This window comes from Heterodontus francisci, chromosome 18, assembly GCF_036365525.1.
Source record: "Heterodontus francisci isolate sHetFra1 chromosome 18, sHetFra1.hap1, whole genome shotgun sequence".
Lineage (NCBI taxonomy): Eukaryota > Metazoa > Chordata > Chondrichthyes > Heterodontiformes > Heterodontidae > Heterodontus > Heterodontus francisci.
The window spans coordinates 59,416,150-59,434,598 of NC_090388.1; the positions used below are offsets into that span (position 1 = coordinate 59,416,150).

Sequence of the window (18,449 nt, forward strand, 5' to 3'; positions counted from 1 at the left end):
GTTTGCGGCTGCCTGCAACGAATTTGGCCTAACCATCAGCCTCAGGAAAACGAACATCATGGGACAGGACGTCAGAAATGCTCCATCCATCAGTATCGGCGACCACGCTCTGCAAGTGATTCAAGAGTTCACCTACCTAGGCTCAACTATCACCAGTAACCTGTCTCTCGATGCAGAAATCAACAAGCGCATGGGAAAGGCTTCCACTGCTATGTCCAGACTGGTCAAGAGAGTGTGGGAAAAATGGCGCACTGACACGGAACACAAAAGTCCGCGTGTATCAAGCCTGTGTCCTCAGTCCCTTGCTCTACAGCAGCGAGGCCTGGACAATGTATGTCAGCCAAGAGCGACGTCTCAATTAATTCCATCTTCGCTGCCTCCGAAGAATCCTTGGCATCAGGTGGCAGGACCGTATCTCCAACACAGAAGTCCTCGAGGCGGCCAACATCCCCAGCTTATACACACTACTGAGTCAGCGGCGCTTGAGATGGCTTGGCCATGTGAGCTGCATGGAAGATGGCAGGGTCCCCAAGGACACATTGTACAGTGAGCTCGTCACTGGTATCAGACCCACCGGCCGTCTATGTCTCCGCTTTAAAGACGTCTGCAAACGCGACATGAAATCCTGTGACATTGATCACAAGTCGTGGGAGTCGGTTGCCAGCGATCGCCAGAGCTGGCGGGCAGTCATAAAGGCGGGGCTAAAGTGTGGGGAGTCCAAGAGACTTAGCAGTGGCAGGAAAAAAGACAGAAGCGCAAGTGGAGAGCCAACTGCGAAACAGCCCTGACAACCAATTTTACCTGCAGCACCTGTGGAAGAGCCTGTCACTCTAGTATTGGCCTTTATAGCCACTCCAGGCATTGCTCCACAAACCACTGACCACCTCCAGGCGCTTACCCATTGTCTCCCGAGACAAGGAGGCCAAAGAAGAAGAAGCAGAGGAATAATATGCTAAATGAATCATCAAATGAGGCCATATGGGTTGAAATAAAAAAGGGGCAGCCACACTACTAGGAGTGAACTATCGACCCTGAAATAGTGGGAGGGAGATAGAAGAACAAATATGTAGGCAAATTTCTGAGTGCAAAAACAATAGGGAAATAATAGTTGGGGATTTCAACTACCCTAATGTCAACTGAGACAAACAGTGTGAAGGGCACAGAATTCTTGAAGTGCATTCAAGAGAAGCTGTTTAGCTAGCACATAACAAGCCCAACGAGAGGGGGTGCAATTCTAGATTTAGTCTTAGGAAATGAAGCTGGGCAAGTGGATGATGTAGCAGTGGGTGACCATTTTGGAGGTAGTGACCATGATACAGTTAGATTTAGCATTATTATGGAAAAGGACAAATATAGAACAGGAGTAAAAGTTCAAAATTGGGGGAAGGCAAATTTTATGAAGCTGAGAGGTGATCTGGCGAAAGTGGACTGGATGCAGCTACTTGAAGGAAAATCAGTGGCAAACCAGTGCGAGGCATCAAAAGCGAGATTGAATGGGCACAGTGTAGAAATCTCCCCACAAAGAAAAAGGGTGGTACTGCCAAATGTAGAGCTTTCTGATTATCCAGCCGCATGCAGAGTAAGATAAAGAAGAAAAAGAAAGCTTATGACAGTCACAAAAACCTTCATTCTTTAGAAAGCCTAGAGGAGTATAGAAAGTGCAGGGGTGAAGTAAAAAAAGGAAAACCTCACAACACATTTATGTTACTCAGTCCTTTTTGATGGTGAAATCTTTGCGGTTAAAAGTCCCAACTCCTCCCAGTTGCAATGGGTTGGATCTCCCAGACCTTTTCAAAATTAATGTCCTCTTTGCTAACTTCTCTGAGCACTTCTGACCTAGACGTCCTTGAATAGGGTGATTCCTGGTGATCCTGTTGGGTTTTTACTTCTCCGTGAACTTCAGCTTTCAAAACAGGTCCAGTCTTTGTAGTCTTTCGCTGTATCAGGCTTCTGAGAGCAGGTGTTCTCTGTCTAGGTTGCCATCGCTGGTTGTCTTCCTTACATCCTGCTCTGAGGCTGCAACTGCCGGGTTCCCTTCTTGCAGCCTGTCTACCTTCAGAAAATCTGCTAAATTTATCTGGACTCAAAAGTCAGTAGCTTATTGTCCTGTTCCAATATGCAAAGTCCAGATGTTTGATTTCACAGAGCCACCTTGGGCCTTCCATTTTTCCCAGGCGTTAACAGCTGCTTGGTACATTTGCAGCTTCTGATTCACTGACTCTGACCCAAAAGTCTGGGAGGGTGAAACCCATTGTTCTTCAGGTGTAACCTCTGCAGTCTCTTTTTTTCAAAAAAAAATCTTTGATCTGTGTTCTCTGTTGTCCTGGTAATCAAGATTTCTGTCTTGTCCTTTAGCAGAGTGGATGTGAGGTCATCTGACCTTCCAGATTCCATCTTAAACTTCTAAAGATCACTATTTTTAAACAAAGTGATTATTGACAACGCAGCTGGCAGCCTTCGTCATCAGACTGTGTCAATATGCGCACATGAGCAGATTGGCTCCTACTTTGCGCATGCGCTGCGTTCCGCATTGCCGGGACTGGTTGGCGCATGCTCAGAAGACGTCATCACGTAACGCGGGGAGAGAGCGGGGGTGGGGAAAACGGGGAGAGAGCGGGGCTGGGGGGAAGCGGGGAGAGAGCAGGGGTGGGGGGAAGCAGGGAGAGAGTGGCTGAAGACCTTGATGATGACAGGTGCACTGTCCTCCACCCCCATCCCCAGCCTGCTCACTCCGCCCACTCCGGCCTGCTTGCTCTACCCACCCCCTCCCCTCCCCTCCCTGGCCTGCTCACTCCCCGGCCCGCTCACTCCCTCCCCTTCCACACACTGCTGTTGTGTGCTGCCATGTGTTTAGGTTGCCTCCGTGTGATTATTTGAGCAGTGCCATCTTTAGTCCTGGCAGCTGCCTGACATCGCAGACTGTGAAGTTTCAGTGGCGCAGGCTGCATTTGCGCATGTTCCATTGCAGCGCTTTTTCTCTCCCCTCCCCCCCCCCCCCCCGCTGTTTCTCCCCCCCTCCCCCCGCTCCTATTTCTGTTTTTCATTGCCCACACACCATTAAACCTGCTGAGACTTCCTTGTCCAATATTTATATAATTTTTATCTTTTCTCCCCAGACTTTCCATCACCTTTCTCTTCTTCATATGTGACCAAACTTCCTATTTTCTGCTCAAGTTTAACATCTGTAACCTGTACTTATTGCTACCATATTGTTCAGAACCTCCGTAACATCCCTTTTACCACCTATTCATCACCATTACTGCTTTTCTACCTGCAACTCCCAACCTGTGCACATCCCATCTCTACCATTTAAGCCGCGATTCCTCAACCTATCTCCTCCAAACATCACATTTTACATCTGTGTCCAAGTCAGCAGAGAAACTGACGAACATGATATTCTCAACTATTTATAATATGATTTATATACATGTCGCTACATAAATTTGTGATCTTTCATTGAAACGCATTACAGAAAATGATTCCACTTTTTTTTTTACATACAATACATCTTAATTTCCAATTTATATATTTCACAATACTTAACATTTACTGTTATTTCCTTTCTTCCAAATCTGTGCAATTATATTAGAAACTTCTAATATACAAATATATCTGTCTACATTAATTTAATTGTAATTTCTATATAGCTTTACAATGGCACATTATAGCAACTAATATTCCTGTCGATATCAAACAAAATATTGTCTAACTTCCAGTTAGCGATGACACTGGACATATAATTTTGAAAATGATCTTCAGTTCTTCGTGGCAATACAACCTGAAACAAGTTTAACTTTCCTTGTATACATTTCAGAATATTGTTCATTTCTGTATGCTAATTTTGGATGCATTGTTGCAATTTTCATATATGTTTCAAGTGAATGTTCACATTTTCAGGGTACTGCCTGCTTGTCCACGTTTGTGGTCGAAAGTCAACGTTGCAACCTGAAGTTGCTATTCCAGACATTTGAATACTACTGCACACTGGAGGCAGGAATGCAGGGGTAGAAGAGTGTTAGCACAAACTGAAGGGGGAGAGAGGGAGAGAAAAGAGTGCCAGCACAAACTGAGGGGGCAAATTGAATAAAATATTTTTTTCCTACCTGCACAGCTATCCGTTTTGGTCGAATGCCACAGTCTGAAAAGGAGAAATTAAAAGCAGAGATTCTAACACTAGAGCATGATGTACAGAATTCACAGATGGCTGATCTCAAATCTCTTGCCAAACACATGTATGAAGCTTACCTAAAGAATTTTAACATGAACAAGACCAAAGCCAGAGCCATTTTGACAGGAAAAGCTAACATCCCGGTAAGTAATTGAAGTACCTCCACCTTAATTTTGACCATTTTATACAAGTGAATAACACACAATTCAAATGGCGATGAAGATTTGGTGCCGCAATGCAGCTGTACAAGCACATGTTCCTCCCTGCTCTCCAATATCCTCTAATGTGAATAAGATTTCATTTTGGGTTTGAGTTTCATTACTTTAACGGTTGTCAATTGCAGTTGTTGATTTATGTTGCAATACATAGGAAAGAAAGTTTGCAACACTTTGAATTCAGTTCTTCCAGTATTATCATTCTTAAGTAGTTTACCATCTTTGCAGATATCAGCATACTTTTACGGTGCCTACAATCATTAATGTCGACATTTGCTTTTTAAAATTTTGTCTTAAATGTCACAAAGGTAAATTTACACTGAGATAATCAAACACTCCACACAGTAGTTCCTGTGCTGCTGGACCCCAAGTGGAATTTTGTCTATGGAGGATTTAGAAGACAGATGATGAAGGGGATGAAATTGAGATAGGGGCAGGTGCCATTGGTTCATGTGGTGAGATGGTCATCACAATCTTCCAAAAACTCTAGATATTCTTTCTTCTCCGCATGTCCATCTTCCTTCTATTTTGCCTGCCACCTTGTTATGCTGGACTTGCAGATGAAAAGAAAATAAGGCAAGAAATGGCATGCAGCACACAGTGAGTGACAAGATAGTGACACTCCCGAAGCTCATTGCAGCTTAGTTCTTTAAAGTCCTGTAGCATGGAAAATTCTCTAAAATGAAATATCTCTGACCCAGGTCACATTTTTGAACAAATTAAGTGTGTGACAGCTCAAAGTACATAAAAAGTGACATTTTACGAAAGTGACACATTACATTTGCAGGAATGTAAACACTTGAGAACTTGTTAATTTGATTTTTGTCATCCCACTGTGGGAGGTTTGTTCTTGTTCTAAGTCATGGATGGTAAAATTCCTGATTACTTCAACATTAATTCAGTTGGCACCTGGCATTATGTATTGTTCCTGATGGGTGTACAGAGTTGAAGGACTGTGTTTAAACTTGTTTTTTTATCCATGCTTGTCTATTTAATTTTTTTTCCCTTTCCATATTTTTCATTCATATTTTTTTTAATTCGTTCATGGGATGTGGACGTCGCTGGCTAGGCCAGCATTTGTTGCCCATCCCTAATTGCCCTTGAGAAGGTGCTGGTGAGCTACCTTCTTGAACCACTGCAGTCCATGTGAGGTAGGTAAACCCACAGTGCTGTTAGGAAGGGAGTTCCAGGATTTTGACCCAGTGACAGTGGAGGAACGGCGATATAGTTCCAAGTCAGGATGGTGTGTGACTTGCAGGGGAACTTGCAGGTGGTGGTGTCCCCGTGCATTTGCTGCCCTTGTCCTCCTAGTTGGTAGAGGTCGTGGGTTTGGAAGGTGCTGCGAAGGAGCCTTGGTGTGTTGCTGCAGTGCATCTTGTAGATGGTACACACTGCTGCCACTGTGCATCGGTGGTGGAGGGCGTGAATGTTTGTTTGTGGATGGGGTGCCAATCAAGCGGGCTGCTTGGTTCTGGATGGTGTCAAGCTTCTTGAGTGTTGTCGGAGCTGCACCCATCCAGGCAAGTGGAGAGTATTCCATCACACTCCTGACTTGTGCCTTGTAGATAGTGGACAGACTTTGGGGAGTCAGGAGGTGAGTTACTCGCCGCAGGATTCCTTGCCTCTGACCTGCTCTTGTAGCCATGGTATTTATATGGCTACTCCAGTTCAGTTTCCGGTCAATGGTAAGCCCTAGAATGTTGATCGTGGGGGATTCAGTGATCGTAATGCCATTGAATGTCAAGGGGAGAAGGTTAGATTCTCTCTTGTTGGAGATGGTCATTGCCTTGCACTTGTGTGGCGCGAATGTTACTTGCCACTTATCAGCCCAAGCCTGGATATTGTCCAGGTCTTGCTGCATTTCTACACGGACTGCTTCGGTATTTGATAAGTCGTGAATGCTGTTGAACATTGTGCAATCATCAGCGAACATCCCCATTTCTGACCTTATGATTGAAGGAAGATCATTGATGAAGGAGGTGAAGATGGTTGGGCCTAGGACACTACCCTGAGGAACTCCTGCAGTGATGTCCTAGAGCTGAGGTGATTGACCTCCAACAACCATGAACATCTTACTTTGCGCTAGGTATGACTCCAACTAGCGGAGAGTTTTCCCCCTGATTCCCAGTGACTTAAGTTTTGCTAAGGCTCCTTGATGCCATACTCGGTCAAATGCTGCCTTGATGTTTCGGGCAGTCACTCTCACCTCACCTCTTGAATTCATCTGTTTTGTCCATGTTTGAACCAAGGCTGTAATAAGGTCTGGAGCTGAGTGGTCCTAGCAGAACCCAAACTGAGTGTCACTTTGCAGGTTATTGCTAAGCAAGTGCCTTTTGATAGCACTGTCGATGACACCTTCCATCAGTTTACTGATGATTGAGAGTAGGCTGATGGGGTGGTAATTGTGGAGGTTGGTCTTGTCCTGCTTTTTGTGTACAGGACATACCTGGGCAATTTTCCACATTGCTGGGTAGGTGCCAGTGTTGTAGCTATACTGGAACAGCTTGGCTAGGGGTGCAGCAAGTTCTGGAGCACAGGTCGTCAGTACTATTGCCGGAATATTGTCAGGGCCCATAGCCTTTGTAGTATCCAGTGCCTTCAGGCGTTTCTTGATATCACACTGGGTGAATCGGACTGGCTGAAGTCTGGCATCTGTGATGCTGGGCACTTCAGGAGGTGGACCATCAACTCTGCACTTCTCGCTGACTATTGTTGCAACTGCTTCGGCCTTATCTTTCGCACTGATGTGCTGGGCTCCCCCATCATTGAGGATGTGGATGTTTGTGGAGCCACCACCTCCAGTTAGTTGTTTAATTGTCCACCACCATTCCCAGCTGGATGTGGCAGGACTGCAGAGCTTAGATCTGATCCGTTGGTTATGGGATCACTGAGCTCTGTCTATTGCATGCTGCTTACGTAGTTTGGCACACAAGTAGTCCTATGTTGTAGCTTCACCAGGTTGACACCTCATTTTGAGGTATGCCCTCCTGCTCCTGGCATGCCCTCCTGCACTCTTCATTGAACCAGGGTTGTTCTCCTGGCTTGATGGTAATGGTAGAGTGAGGAATAAGCCGGGCCATGAGGTTACAGATTGTGGTTGAGTACAATTCTACTGATGGCCCACAGTGCCTCATGGATGCCCAGTTTTGTATTGCTCGATCTGTTCGCAATCTATCCCATTTAGCACGGTGATGGTGCCACACAACACGATGGAGGGTATCCTCAATGTGAAGGCGGGTCTTAGTCTCCACAAGGACTGTGCGCTGGTCACTCCTACCAATACTGTCATGGTCAGATGAGGATGAGGTCAAGTATGTTTTTCCCTCTTGTTGGTTCCCTCACCACTTGCCGCGTACCCAGTCTAGCAGCTATGTCCTTTAGGGCTCGGCCAGCTCGGTCAGTGGTGGTGCTACCAAGTCACTCTTGGTCATGGACATTGAAGTCCCCCACCCAGAGTACATTCTGCGCCCTTGCCACCCTCAGTGCTTCCTCCAAGTGGTGTTCAACATGGAGGAATACTGATTCATCAACTGAGGGAAGGCGGTAGGTGGTAATCAGTAGGAGGTTTCCTTGCCCATGTTTGGCCTGGTGCCATGAGACTTCATGGAGTCCGGAGTCGATGTTGAGGACTCCCAGGGCAACTCCCTCCCGACAGTGTATCATTGTCATAGAGTCATAGAGAGATACAGCACTGAAACAGGCCCTTTGGCCCATCGAGTCTGTGCCGACCATCAACCACCCATTTATACTAATCCTACATTAATCCCATATTCCCTACATCATTCCTACCTTCCCTCAATTCTGCTACCACCTACTTACACTAGGGGCAATTTGCAATGGCCAATTTACCTATCAACCTGCAAGTCTTTGGCTGTGGGAGGAAACCGGAGCACCCGGCAGAAACCCACGCAGTCACAGGGAGAACTTGCAAACTCTGCACAGGCAGTACCCAGAACTGAACCCGGGTCGCTGGAGCTGTGCGGATGCGGTGCTAACCACTGTGCCGCCCTGTGCCACCACCTCTGCTGGGTCTGTCCTGCCAGTGGGGCAGGCCATTCCCGGGGATGGTGATGGTAGTGTCGGGACATTGCCTGTAGGATATGGTTCCATGAGTATGACTGTGTCAGGCTGTTGCTTGACTTGTCTGTGGGACAGCTTTCCCAGCTTTGGCACAAGCCCCCAGATGTTAGTAAGGAGGACTTTGCAAGGTCGACAGGGCTGGGTTTGCCATTGTTGTTTACGGTGCCGAGGTTGATGCCAGGTGATCCATCCAGTTTCATTCATTCATCCTGTTATTTGGATTTTGCAGATTGGTAACATCAGCTGACTTACCATTGAGTGGGCTTGATGGTGTTTCCCACTTCCTTCTTTTCATATGCTTATATTTCCTTTGGTGTTGTAAGTGCCATTCCTTCCAGAAAATATATTTAAGATGTGGAGAAAGAGATCCCTTACTGATGAGCGTTTCCTTTATCACTATGGCCAAGATTAATAAATGTATTCACTTACCTAAAGTAAAAACTGAAGCTCATCCTGTTAGAAATCCCAATCAGCATCAGAGCTACTGCTGTAAATTTCTTTAATTTATAAAGGTAACCTAGGATATTTTGGAGGAATAATTGAACTGTACTTGTTTTTGTGCATAACATCTTAATTCTTCACCATGTATTGTTATGTTTGCTTCAAAAAGTACATCAACAACAACTTGTGTGTATAGCACCTTCAACATAGTAATGTCCTTTATAGGACAAAATTTGACATTGAGCCACATAACATATTATTTGGGCAGGTGACCAAAAGCTCGGTCAAATAGGTAGGTTTTAAGTCGTGTTTTAAAGGAGGAAAGAGAAGAAGTGAGGCAGAGAGGTTTAGGGTGGGAATTCCAGAGCTTGGGCCCTGGGCAGCTGAAGGCATGGTGGTGTGATTTAAATAGGGGATGCTCAAGAGGCCAAAATTGAAGCAGTGCAGATATCTGTCTGGTTGTAGGGCTGGAGGAGTGAAGCCGTGGCAAGATTTGAAAATAAGAATGAGAATTTCAAAATCGAGACATTGCTTAACTGGGAGCTAGTGTAGGTCAGCAAGAACAGGGGCAAGTTAGGCCACAGACACTGTTGGAAAAATGTAATTAAGGTACTTAAGTAAACTCTTATTTTTTCTGGGAACTTGATATGGAAAAATGTTTTGATGTTTTACTAATTCTTGAATAATGAATTTGCAGCCTTTTGTCATTCATGACATGGAAACCTTATGCCTGGCAGAGGAGAATCTAGTATCAAAACAAGCAGTAAATGGCATCCAGAACAAAGAAGCTGAAGTTAGAATCTTCCACCGCTGCCAATGTACATCAGTGGAAACAGTAAGAGAACTGACAGAATTTGCCAAATGTATCCCTGAATTTACACACCTTGACCTTAATGATCAAGTGACCCTGTTAAAATATGGAGTTTATGAAGCCATGTTTGCCATGTTGGCATCCATTATGAACAAAGACGGGTTGCTGGTAGTCTATGGGAATGGTTTTATGACTCGAGAATTTTTGAAAAGCCTGCGGAAGCCTTTTAATGAGATAATGGAGCCCAAGTTTGAGTTTGCCATGAAATTCAACGCGCTAGAGTTGGATGACAGTGATTTGGCTCTCTTTGTGGCTGCCATCATTCTTTCTGGAGGTAAGAATGAGTGACTCGTAAAATTTCAAAAATTGAGTAGCATTTCACTGCACAATGCTTCTTTCACTTGTTACAACCAAGACGGGAGGAGTGCACTGTTTTTCTGTAGTTCCATCTCTCCACAGGTTACAACATATATTTGAATGTGTACCCAGTTACTGATGCGGTCAATTATACAGTCTTATCTATTTTAGTGTCAGAATAAAATCCACCAACCAGGTTTCTTTAATAAACAACAAAAGTATTAATTTATTATAAAACGAGACTTAGTCAATAAAAATGCAAAGCTTTAATACAGTTTGAAATATGACAGTAAATATATATACATATTCCCTTCTAAATACCCAGCACACACTGGTTAAAGGAAAAATAAAGATGCTTTGGCCAAAGTACTTGTTAATTCTTGAAGAAAATGAATAAGATATGTTATGTTCCAGATGGTATACAGTCTGGCATCCGGATACACGTAGATGGGTCACTGGAATCTTTTCAGAAGCAGTTTGTTAAGGAGATGTCAAGAGGAAGTCTTCCAAAAGCTTCTCAGGAGAAATGTGGCATCAGGCGTTACAACTATTACACATTGGATTTTGTGCAGGGTTTCTCAGAGAGGTGGAGAAAAGATGAGCTGGGTGTTTTTTTCAGCAGGCTACAAGCCCAATTGACTCAAAACTATATTCAGGAATGAAACCCACTCTTGAGTACCATACATCATGACAAATCACATCTCTTGTAAACAATACCCATAGTCCGAAGGCACCTGTTGTTTACGTAGATGAAGACATTGACATCCAGTAAATGTTTTTAAACAGAGTCCTTCCAGTGACACTTTAAAAAAAAAAAGGTCCAGCATCTATGGAATCACTTCAGTCCTCGAATGAATCTTATTTCCACAATTCTAAAACAAGTGTCCTCAAAAAATATTTTAAAATGGGAGTACTTTCACAACACCTCCATCCTTGGATGAATGAAACACCATTTTTAAATGTATTTCATTACAGAGTGGCAAATAAACAGAAGATAAAAAATATTAAAACACGTTGCCACACTGATTCTGATTCGCCCTTTACCTGTAACTAATACAGTTCTGCCTTGTACCATCTTTGGACTCAAATAACTCAAAGCAAGGTTAAATTCTAGACAAAGCATCAGCAATTACATTATCTTTCCCCGCAATGTGGATAATCTTTAAGTGATCTTTAAGTGAACTGCAATAGTAACCTCCATCGAAATAGTCTGGCATTCTGGTTTTTGAATTTTTCCACAAAGGCTAGAGGGTTATGATCAGTATATATCAGTGTCTCTGTAGTTGTGGCGGACATATACTTCAAAATGTTTAAAAGCTAGTAGTAAGCCCAGGGTTTCGTTTTCCACTATTGAGTATCCCTTTTTGTGTCGATTTAGCTTTTTGGAAAAGTATCCTGATTCATCGTCTTGTAACAGGACTGCACCGAACCCAAGATCACTAGCATCAATTGCTACCTTGAAGGGCTTAGTGAAATTTGGGGCAGCCAATACTGGTTCATTGATCAAGATGGCTTTCAGCCTCTCAAAAGATGCTTGGCACTGTCCTGACCACACTATCTTGGCTTTCTTTTTTTGTAGTAAATCCATCAGTGGAGCTGCTACACTGCTAACATTTGGTACAAACTTGCAGTAGAAACCAGACATCCCCAAAAACCTCATGATTTCTCATTTAGTCTTAGAGGCAGGGAACTCTACCAATGCTTGTACTTTTGTTCTTCTTGGCAGCACTTGTCCTTGCCCTACTGTATTCCCGAGGTAGGTTACCCGCGCTTTTGCAAATTCACTTTTGGCAAGGTTTATCACCAAATCAGCCGACTGTAATTTTCTAAACAGAGCTTTTAGTCCTTCCAATTGTCACTGTATACCAACACGTCATCAAGGTAAACCACACAGTTAGTAACACTGGCTACCACTTGGTTCATTAGTCTCTGAAAAGTTGCTGGGGCATTTATTTAGTCCGGATGGCATCACTCAGAATTGGTGTGACAAAGGCCGATATTTCTTTAGTTTGGGGTGTTAAAGGAACTTGCCAGTATCCCTTTAACAAATCTACTTTTGTCAGAAACGTGGCACTGCCAACTCTGCCAATACAGTCTTCCAAGTGAGGAATTGGGTAGGAGTCTGCCTCTTTACTGCATTAACCTTTCTGTAGTCTATACAAAATCTAGTTGAACTGTCAGGCTTAGGTACTAACGTGACTGAGGAACTCCAGCTGCTTAAACTGGGTTCAGTTAGGTGGTTTTCCAACATGTATTGAATTTCTGCTTTCACCTGGGCCTGTTTCACTGGACTTAAGTGATAAGGATGCTGTTTGATATGAGAGGATTCTCCTACATCCACACCATGTATGGCTAAGGTTGTACATCCTGGTTTATCCCTACAGACTCCTTTAAATGCTGTGAGTAGCCCTGTTAGGAGTTACTTTTCCTTTTGACAAGAATTCCCTATAACTCTCAGGTATCCAGTTCACATCCCCTTCGCTCACCAAGGTTTTTGTACTTGGCCTTACAACTGCAGTCAGAGCTATAACCTGATCTGCCATACCCTCGGTCAGGGCCCCTTTCTCTGCATTGGCCTTGTGTACCCCAATAAGTCCCATGGTTACCCCGCAACTTTCAGCATTCTCCAGCTTGTGGCAAAGGGAACACTTAGGCTTTCAGACCTCACTACCACCCTCAGCATCTTCCTTACTGGCCTGAAGAGCAGATCCTGGAAGCGTTCCCAGCTATTCCTTCTTGCCCCCGGCTACTTGCCTTCCTTTCACCCTCCCACCCTCTATCCTTCTCAGGTTTGTGGGGGTGACGGACAAAGGATTTGGCTTGTAAACAAGCTCGTAATCATCAGCAATTTCCACTGCCTGTCTGGCTGTTGAAACCTTCTTCCAGGAGAATTTTCCACGAAGGGTCTCATATGTGGCCTCTACCTTTAGTGCCCGCAGCCAATGATCAAAGTTAGTTTGCTTTTCCATCTCAAGTTCTATATAGATCTGCCCAGGCTGTTTCTGCAGGTTCCAAAATTTCTGCCTGTAAGCTTCAGGGACTAACTCGTAAACAGCAAGAATAGCCTTTTTTGCCATCTCATAATCTGCAGAAGCCTCCTCAGAAAGTATGGCATAAACTTCATGAGCTCCGTCCATCAACTTGCTTTGCATAAGCAGTATCTAACTTTCCTTCGGCCACTTCATCTGTCTTTCTATCTTTTCAAAAGAAATGAAAAATGACTCTACATCCCTTTCCTCAAACGTCGGGAGAGCTTGCACAAATTTAAACAGCTCTCCACTGGGTCCTGGGCTGGAGTCTGTTCTTTCCTCACCAGAATTTTCATTGGGGTGGAAGCCACCCTGTTTCATTAGTTCCAGCTTTTTTAATTCGAATACCCTTTCTTGCTCCCTTTCTTTTTTTCTCTTTCTCTTTTTCTCTCTCTCCTGCCGCTATTTTTCCATTTGAAATTGTAGTTAGTTTTTTAATTTCATTTTCCTGTGCCAGCTCAGGTTTTTTTGTTTCCAGTTCTCTTTCCTGTTCAAGATGATTCATCTGTAACTGAATCCTAGCTAATTCAATTGAATTGGATTGCCTTTTACTTCTTCCAATTTCAAATGCTCTGCTGTTACCTCAATTATGTCTGTTTTCTTAGCTCCTGGGTTTAACTCTTAATTCCAACTTTGCTGCCAATTCCTTTAGCCTATCCTTGGTTAAGATTTGCAAATCACTCCGGGGTAAGTTCTCCCTCCCCAGAAAGGTTGTAGCAACTGACAAAGCCGGTAGTGTAAACTTTACTCTAATGCATAGGAGACCTCGTGTTTCCTTTTCTCCTTTTCAGTTGTTATTCCCCCATTTACAATTGCTTGTCATCAGCTTTGGGTTATCCTGTACAGACCCCCAGTTATATATTATGACCTAGGCGGGAGGCGTGCACTGTCTTTCTCTAGTTCCACTTCTCCACAGGTCACAACATATATTTAAATGTATACCCAGTTACTGATGCGGCCAATTATTATTTTTTTCTCACTCATGGGATGTGGGTGTCGCTGAATGCCCATCCCTAATTGCCCTTGATGGTAAGCTGCCTTCTTGAACCACTGCAGTCCATGTGGGGTAGGTACATCCACAGTGCTGCCAGGAAGGAAGTTCCAGAATTTTGACCCAGTGACAATGAAGGAACAGCAATATAGTTCCAAGTCAGGATGGAGTGTGGCTTGGAGGGGATGCATGTTCCCATGCATCTGCTGCCATTGTCCTTCTAGGTGGTAGAGGTCGCGGATTTGGAAGGTGCTGTCTAAGGAGCCTTAGTGCGTTGCTGCAGTGCGTCAGGATTCAGAGAGAAGCAGCGGGAGAGGCGCGGGAGGGTCGAGGCAAATCAAAAATCGAAAAGTGATGTCACAATCTACAGAGAGCGTGGGGAAACAGAAAACAGGCCGGGGTGAGTATACCGGTAAAGCTTTTAATTTAATCTAAGTTAATCAAATATAAAATAAGACTTGATCGATTCATTAGTGTAAATACTAAGGCAGATTTTATAATTTACCATGTATAGAGAGAGAGGGGGACCAACAGGGAGGGTATTGGTTCAAATTAGGAGCTGGGTAATTAAAATTTTTCCAATTGTGGTAGTGTAACAGTAAGTGTTATAGTAAGAGTCTAAACACAGAAGTATTCATTACAATTGATTGTTTAAACAGGTACTTTTAATTTAATTTTAATTTAAATCAAACGTGGCATCAAACATCCAAATCTTTAACATCCAAATTAATTAAATAGAATAGAGATGGCTGGGCGGGTGATGTGTTGTAGCTGCAGTATTTGGGAGCTGGTGGATGCCGGTGCGATCCACAGCGGCCACAAGTGTTGGCTGCTCAGAGTTGATGAGCTGGAGTCTGAGCTGCGGACACTGACACATCAGGGAGAGGGAGAGTTATCTGGACGCTGTGTTTCAGGGGACGGTCACACCCCTTAGATTAACTGCATCAAATCGAGAAGATCGCCCCCCTCAAATCTAAATCAGGGGACACAATCACTGACCAACGCAAGCAAATGGACCGCTGGGTTGAGCACTACCCAGAACTGTACTCCAGGGAGAATGTTGTCACTGAGACTGCCCTCAATGCAACCCAGCCGCTACCAGTTATGGATGAGCTGGACATACAGCCAACAAAATCGGAACTCAGTGATGCCATTGATTCTCTAGCCAGCAGAAAAGCCCCTGGGAAGGACAGCATTACCCCTGAAATAATCAAGAGTGCCAAGCCTGCTATACTCTCAGCACTACATGAACTGCTTTGCCTGTGCTGGGACGAGGGAGCAGTACCTCGGGACATGCGCGATGCCAATATCATCACCTTCTATAAAACAAAGGTGACCATGGTGACTGCAACAACTACCGTGGAATCACCCTGCTCAGCATAGTGGGGAAAGTCTTCGCTCGAGTCGCTTTAAACAGGCTCCAGAAGCTGGCCGAGTGCGTCTACCCTGAGGCACAGTGTGGCTTTCGTGCTGAGAGATCGACCGTTGACATGCTGTTCTCCCTTCGTCAGATACAGGAGAAATGCCGCGAACAACAGATGCCCCTCTACATTGCTTTCATTGATCTCACCAAAGCCTTTGACCTCGTCAGCAGACATGGTCTCTTCAGCCTACTAGAAAAGATCGGATGCCCACCAAAGCTACTAAGTATCATCACCTCATTCCATGACAATATGAAAGGCACAATTCAGCATAGCGGCACCTCATCAGACCCCTTTCCTATCCTGAGTGGCGTGAAACAGGGCTGTGTTCTCGCACCCACACTGTTTGGGATTTTCTTCTCTCTGCTGCTCTCACATGTGTTCAACTCTTCAGAAGAAGGAATTTTCCTCCACACAAGATCAGGGGGCAGGTTGTTCAACCTAGCCCATCTAAGAGCGAAGACCAAAGTACGGAAAGTCCTCATCAGGGAACTCCTCTTTGCCGACGATGCTGCTTTAACATCTCACACTGAAGAGTGTCTGCAGAGTCTCATCGACAGGTTTGCGGCTGCCTGCAACTAATTTGGCCTAACCACGCTCTGGAAGTGGTTCAAGAGTTCACCTACCTAGGCTCAATTATCACCAGTAACCTGTCTCTCGATGCAGAAATCAACAAGCGCATGGGAAAGGCTTCCACTGCTATGTCCAGACTGGCCAAGAGAGTGTGGGAAAATGGCGCACTGACACGGAACACAAAAGTCCGAGTGTATCAAGCCTGTGTCGTCAGTACCTTGCTCTATGGCAGCGAGGCCTGGACAACGTATGTCAGCCAAGAGTGACATCTCAATTCATTCCATCTTCGCTGCCTCCGGAGAATACTTGGCATCAGGTGGCAGGACCGTATCTCCAACACAGAAGTCCTCGAGGCGGCCAACATCCCCAGCTTATACACACTACTGAGTCAGCGGCGCTTGAGATGGCTTGGCCATGTGAGCCGCATGGAAGATGGCAGGATCCCCAAAGACACATTGTACAGCGAGCTCGCCACTGGTATCAGACCCACCAGCCGTCCATGTCTCCGCTTTAAAGACGTCTGCAAACGCGACATGAAGTCCTGTGGCATTGATCACAAGTCGTGGGAGTCAGTTGCCAGCGATCGCCAGAACTGGCGGGCAGCCATAAAGGCGGGGCTAAAGTGTGGTGAGTTGAAGAGACTTAGCAGTTGGCAGGAAAAAAGACAGAAGCGCAAGGGGAGAGCCAACTGTGTAACAGCCCCGACAAACAAATTTTTCTGCAGCACCTGTGGAAGAGCCTGTCACTCTAGAATTGGCCTTTATAGCCACTCCAGGCGCTGCTCCACACACCACTGACCACCTCCAGGCGCTTACCCATTGTCTCTCGAGACAAGGAGGCCAAAGAAGGAGTGGAGGGCAGGGTTCCATTGAAGGGAATTTCAAAAAATTCAAAAGAAATGAGAGAGCAGAGGTGCAGGGTAGTGAAGAGGCAAACAGTAATCAAAGTGTGACAGGAAGGGGCAGAAAATCTAAGCAGAAGAGTGCAGCAGGAATTAGAACCAGACTGAGTAATAACGGTATAAATTCAAAGCTTAAGGCTCTTTATCTGAATGCACACAGCATTTGTAACAAGATAGATGAGTTGACAGCACAAATAGAAATAAATGAATATGACTTGATAGCTATTACAGAGACGTGGTTGCAGGGTGACCAAGACTGGGAACTCAGTGTTCAAGGGTATTCAATGTTCTGTAAAAATAGGCAAAAAAGAAAAGGAGGTGGGTTAGCTTTGTTAATAAAGGAAGGTATCAGTGCGGTGGTGAGTAGTGATATAGGTGCAATAGATCGTGATGTGGAATCAGTTTGGGTGGAAATAAGGAATAGCAAGGGGAAGAAGTCACGGCGGAAGTCATCAATAGGCCCCCGATGATTTACCTCACTGTAAGACAAAGTATAAATCCGGAAATAATGAAGGTGTGTAAGAAGGGCTCTACGGTTGTCATGGGTGATTTTAATCTGCATATTGACTGGACAAATCAGATTGGCAGAGGTAACATGGAAGACGGATTTGTAGAGTGCATCAGGAATTGTTACTTAGAGCAATACGTTGCAGAACCTACCCGGGAACCAGCTATTTTAGATCCAGTAATGTATAATGAGGTAGGATTAATAAGAGATATCGTATTTGTTTTTATTTTATTTTTTTTATTTAGAGATACAGCACTAAAACAGGCCCTTCGGCCCACCGAGTCTGTGCCGACCATCAACCACCCATTTATACTAATCCTACACTAATTCCATATTCCTACCACATCCCCACCTGTCCCTATATTTCCCTACCACTTACCTATACTAGGGGCAATTTATAATGGCCAATTTACCTATCAACCAGGAAGTCTTTGGCATGTGGGAGGAAACCGGAGCACCCGGAGGAAACCCACGGAGACACAGGGAGAACTTTCAAACTCCACACAGGCAGTACCCAGAATTGAACCCGGGTCACTGGAGCTGTGAGGCTGCGGTGCTAACCACTGCGCCACTGTTAAGGATCCTGTAGGGGGTAGCGATCACAAGATGGTAGAATTTCAAATTCAGCTTGAGGGCAAGTAACTCGGGTCTTAAACCAGTGTCCTCAACTTAAAACAGGACAATTTAGGAGGTAAAAAGGAAGAGTTGTTTCAAGCGGGCTGGGCAAATAGACTAAGGGGAAGGTCAGTGAATGAGCAGTGGCAGATATTTAAGCAGATATTTCATAACACTCAGCAAAAATGTATCCCGGTCAAAAAGGACTCGATGAGAAGGATAACCCTTGGTTAACAAAGGCACTCAAGGAATCAAAAACTAAGGCATACAAAGCGGCGAAAACTAGTGGTAGGCCAGAAGATTGGGAATTTTTTTCGGAACCAGCAACAGATGACTAAA

General features: G+C 44.7%; 1 protein-coding gene across 5 annotated transcripts in view; it reads left to right on the plus strand.

The window, feature by feature from the left end:
- The window catches only part of LOC137379660 (peroxisome proliferator-activated receptor alpha-like), a 185,744-nt gene that overhangs the window by 143,750 nt on the left and 23,545 nt on the right, over positions 1–18,449 (plus strand). For all 5 annotated transcript variants that reach the window (XM_068050817.1, XM_068050818.1, XM_068050816.1 and 2 more), the window contains 2 exons: positions 4,112–4,311; positions 9,602–10,049. In XM_068050817.1, the coding sequence (XP_067906918.1) occupies positions 4,112–4,311; positions 9,602–10,049 (648 nt within the window). The remainder of the gene's footprint in view (positions 1–4,111; positions 4,312–9,601; positions 10,050–18,449) is intronic.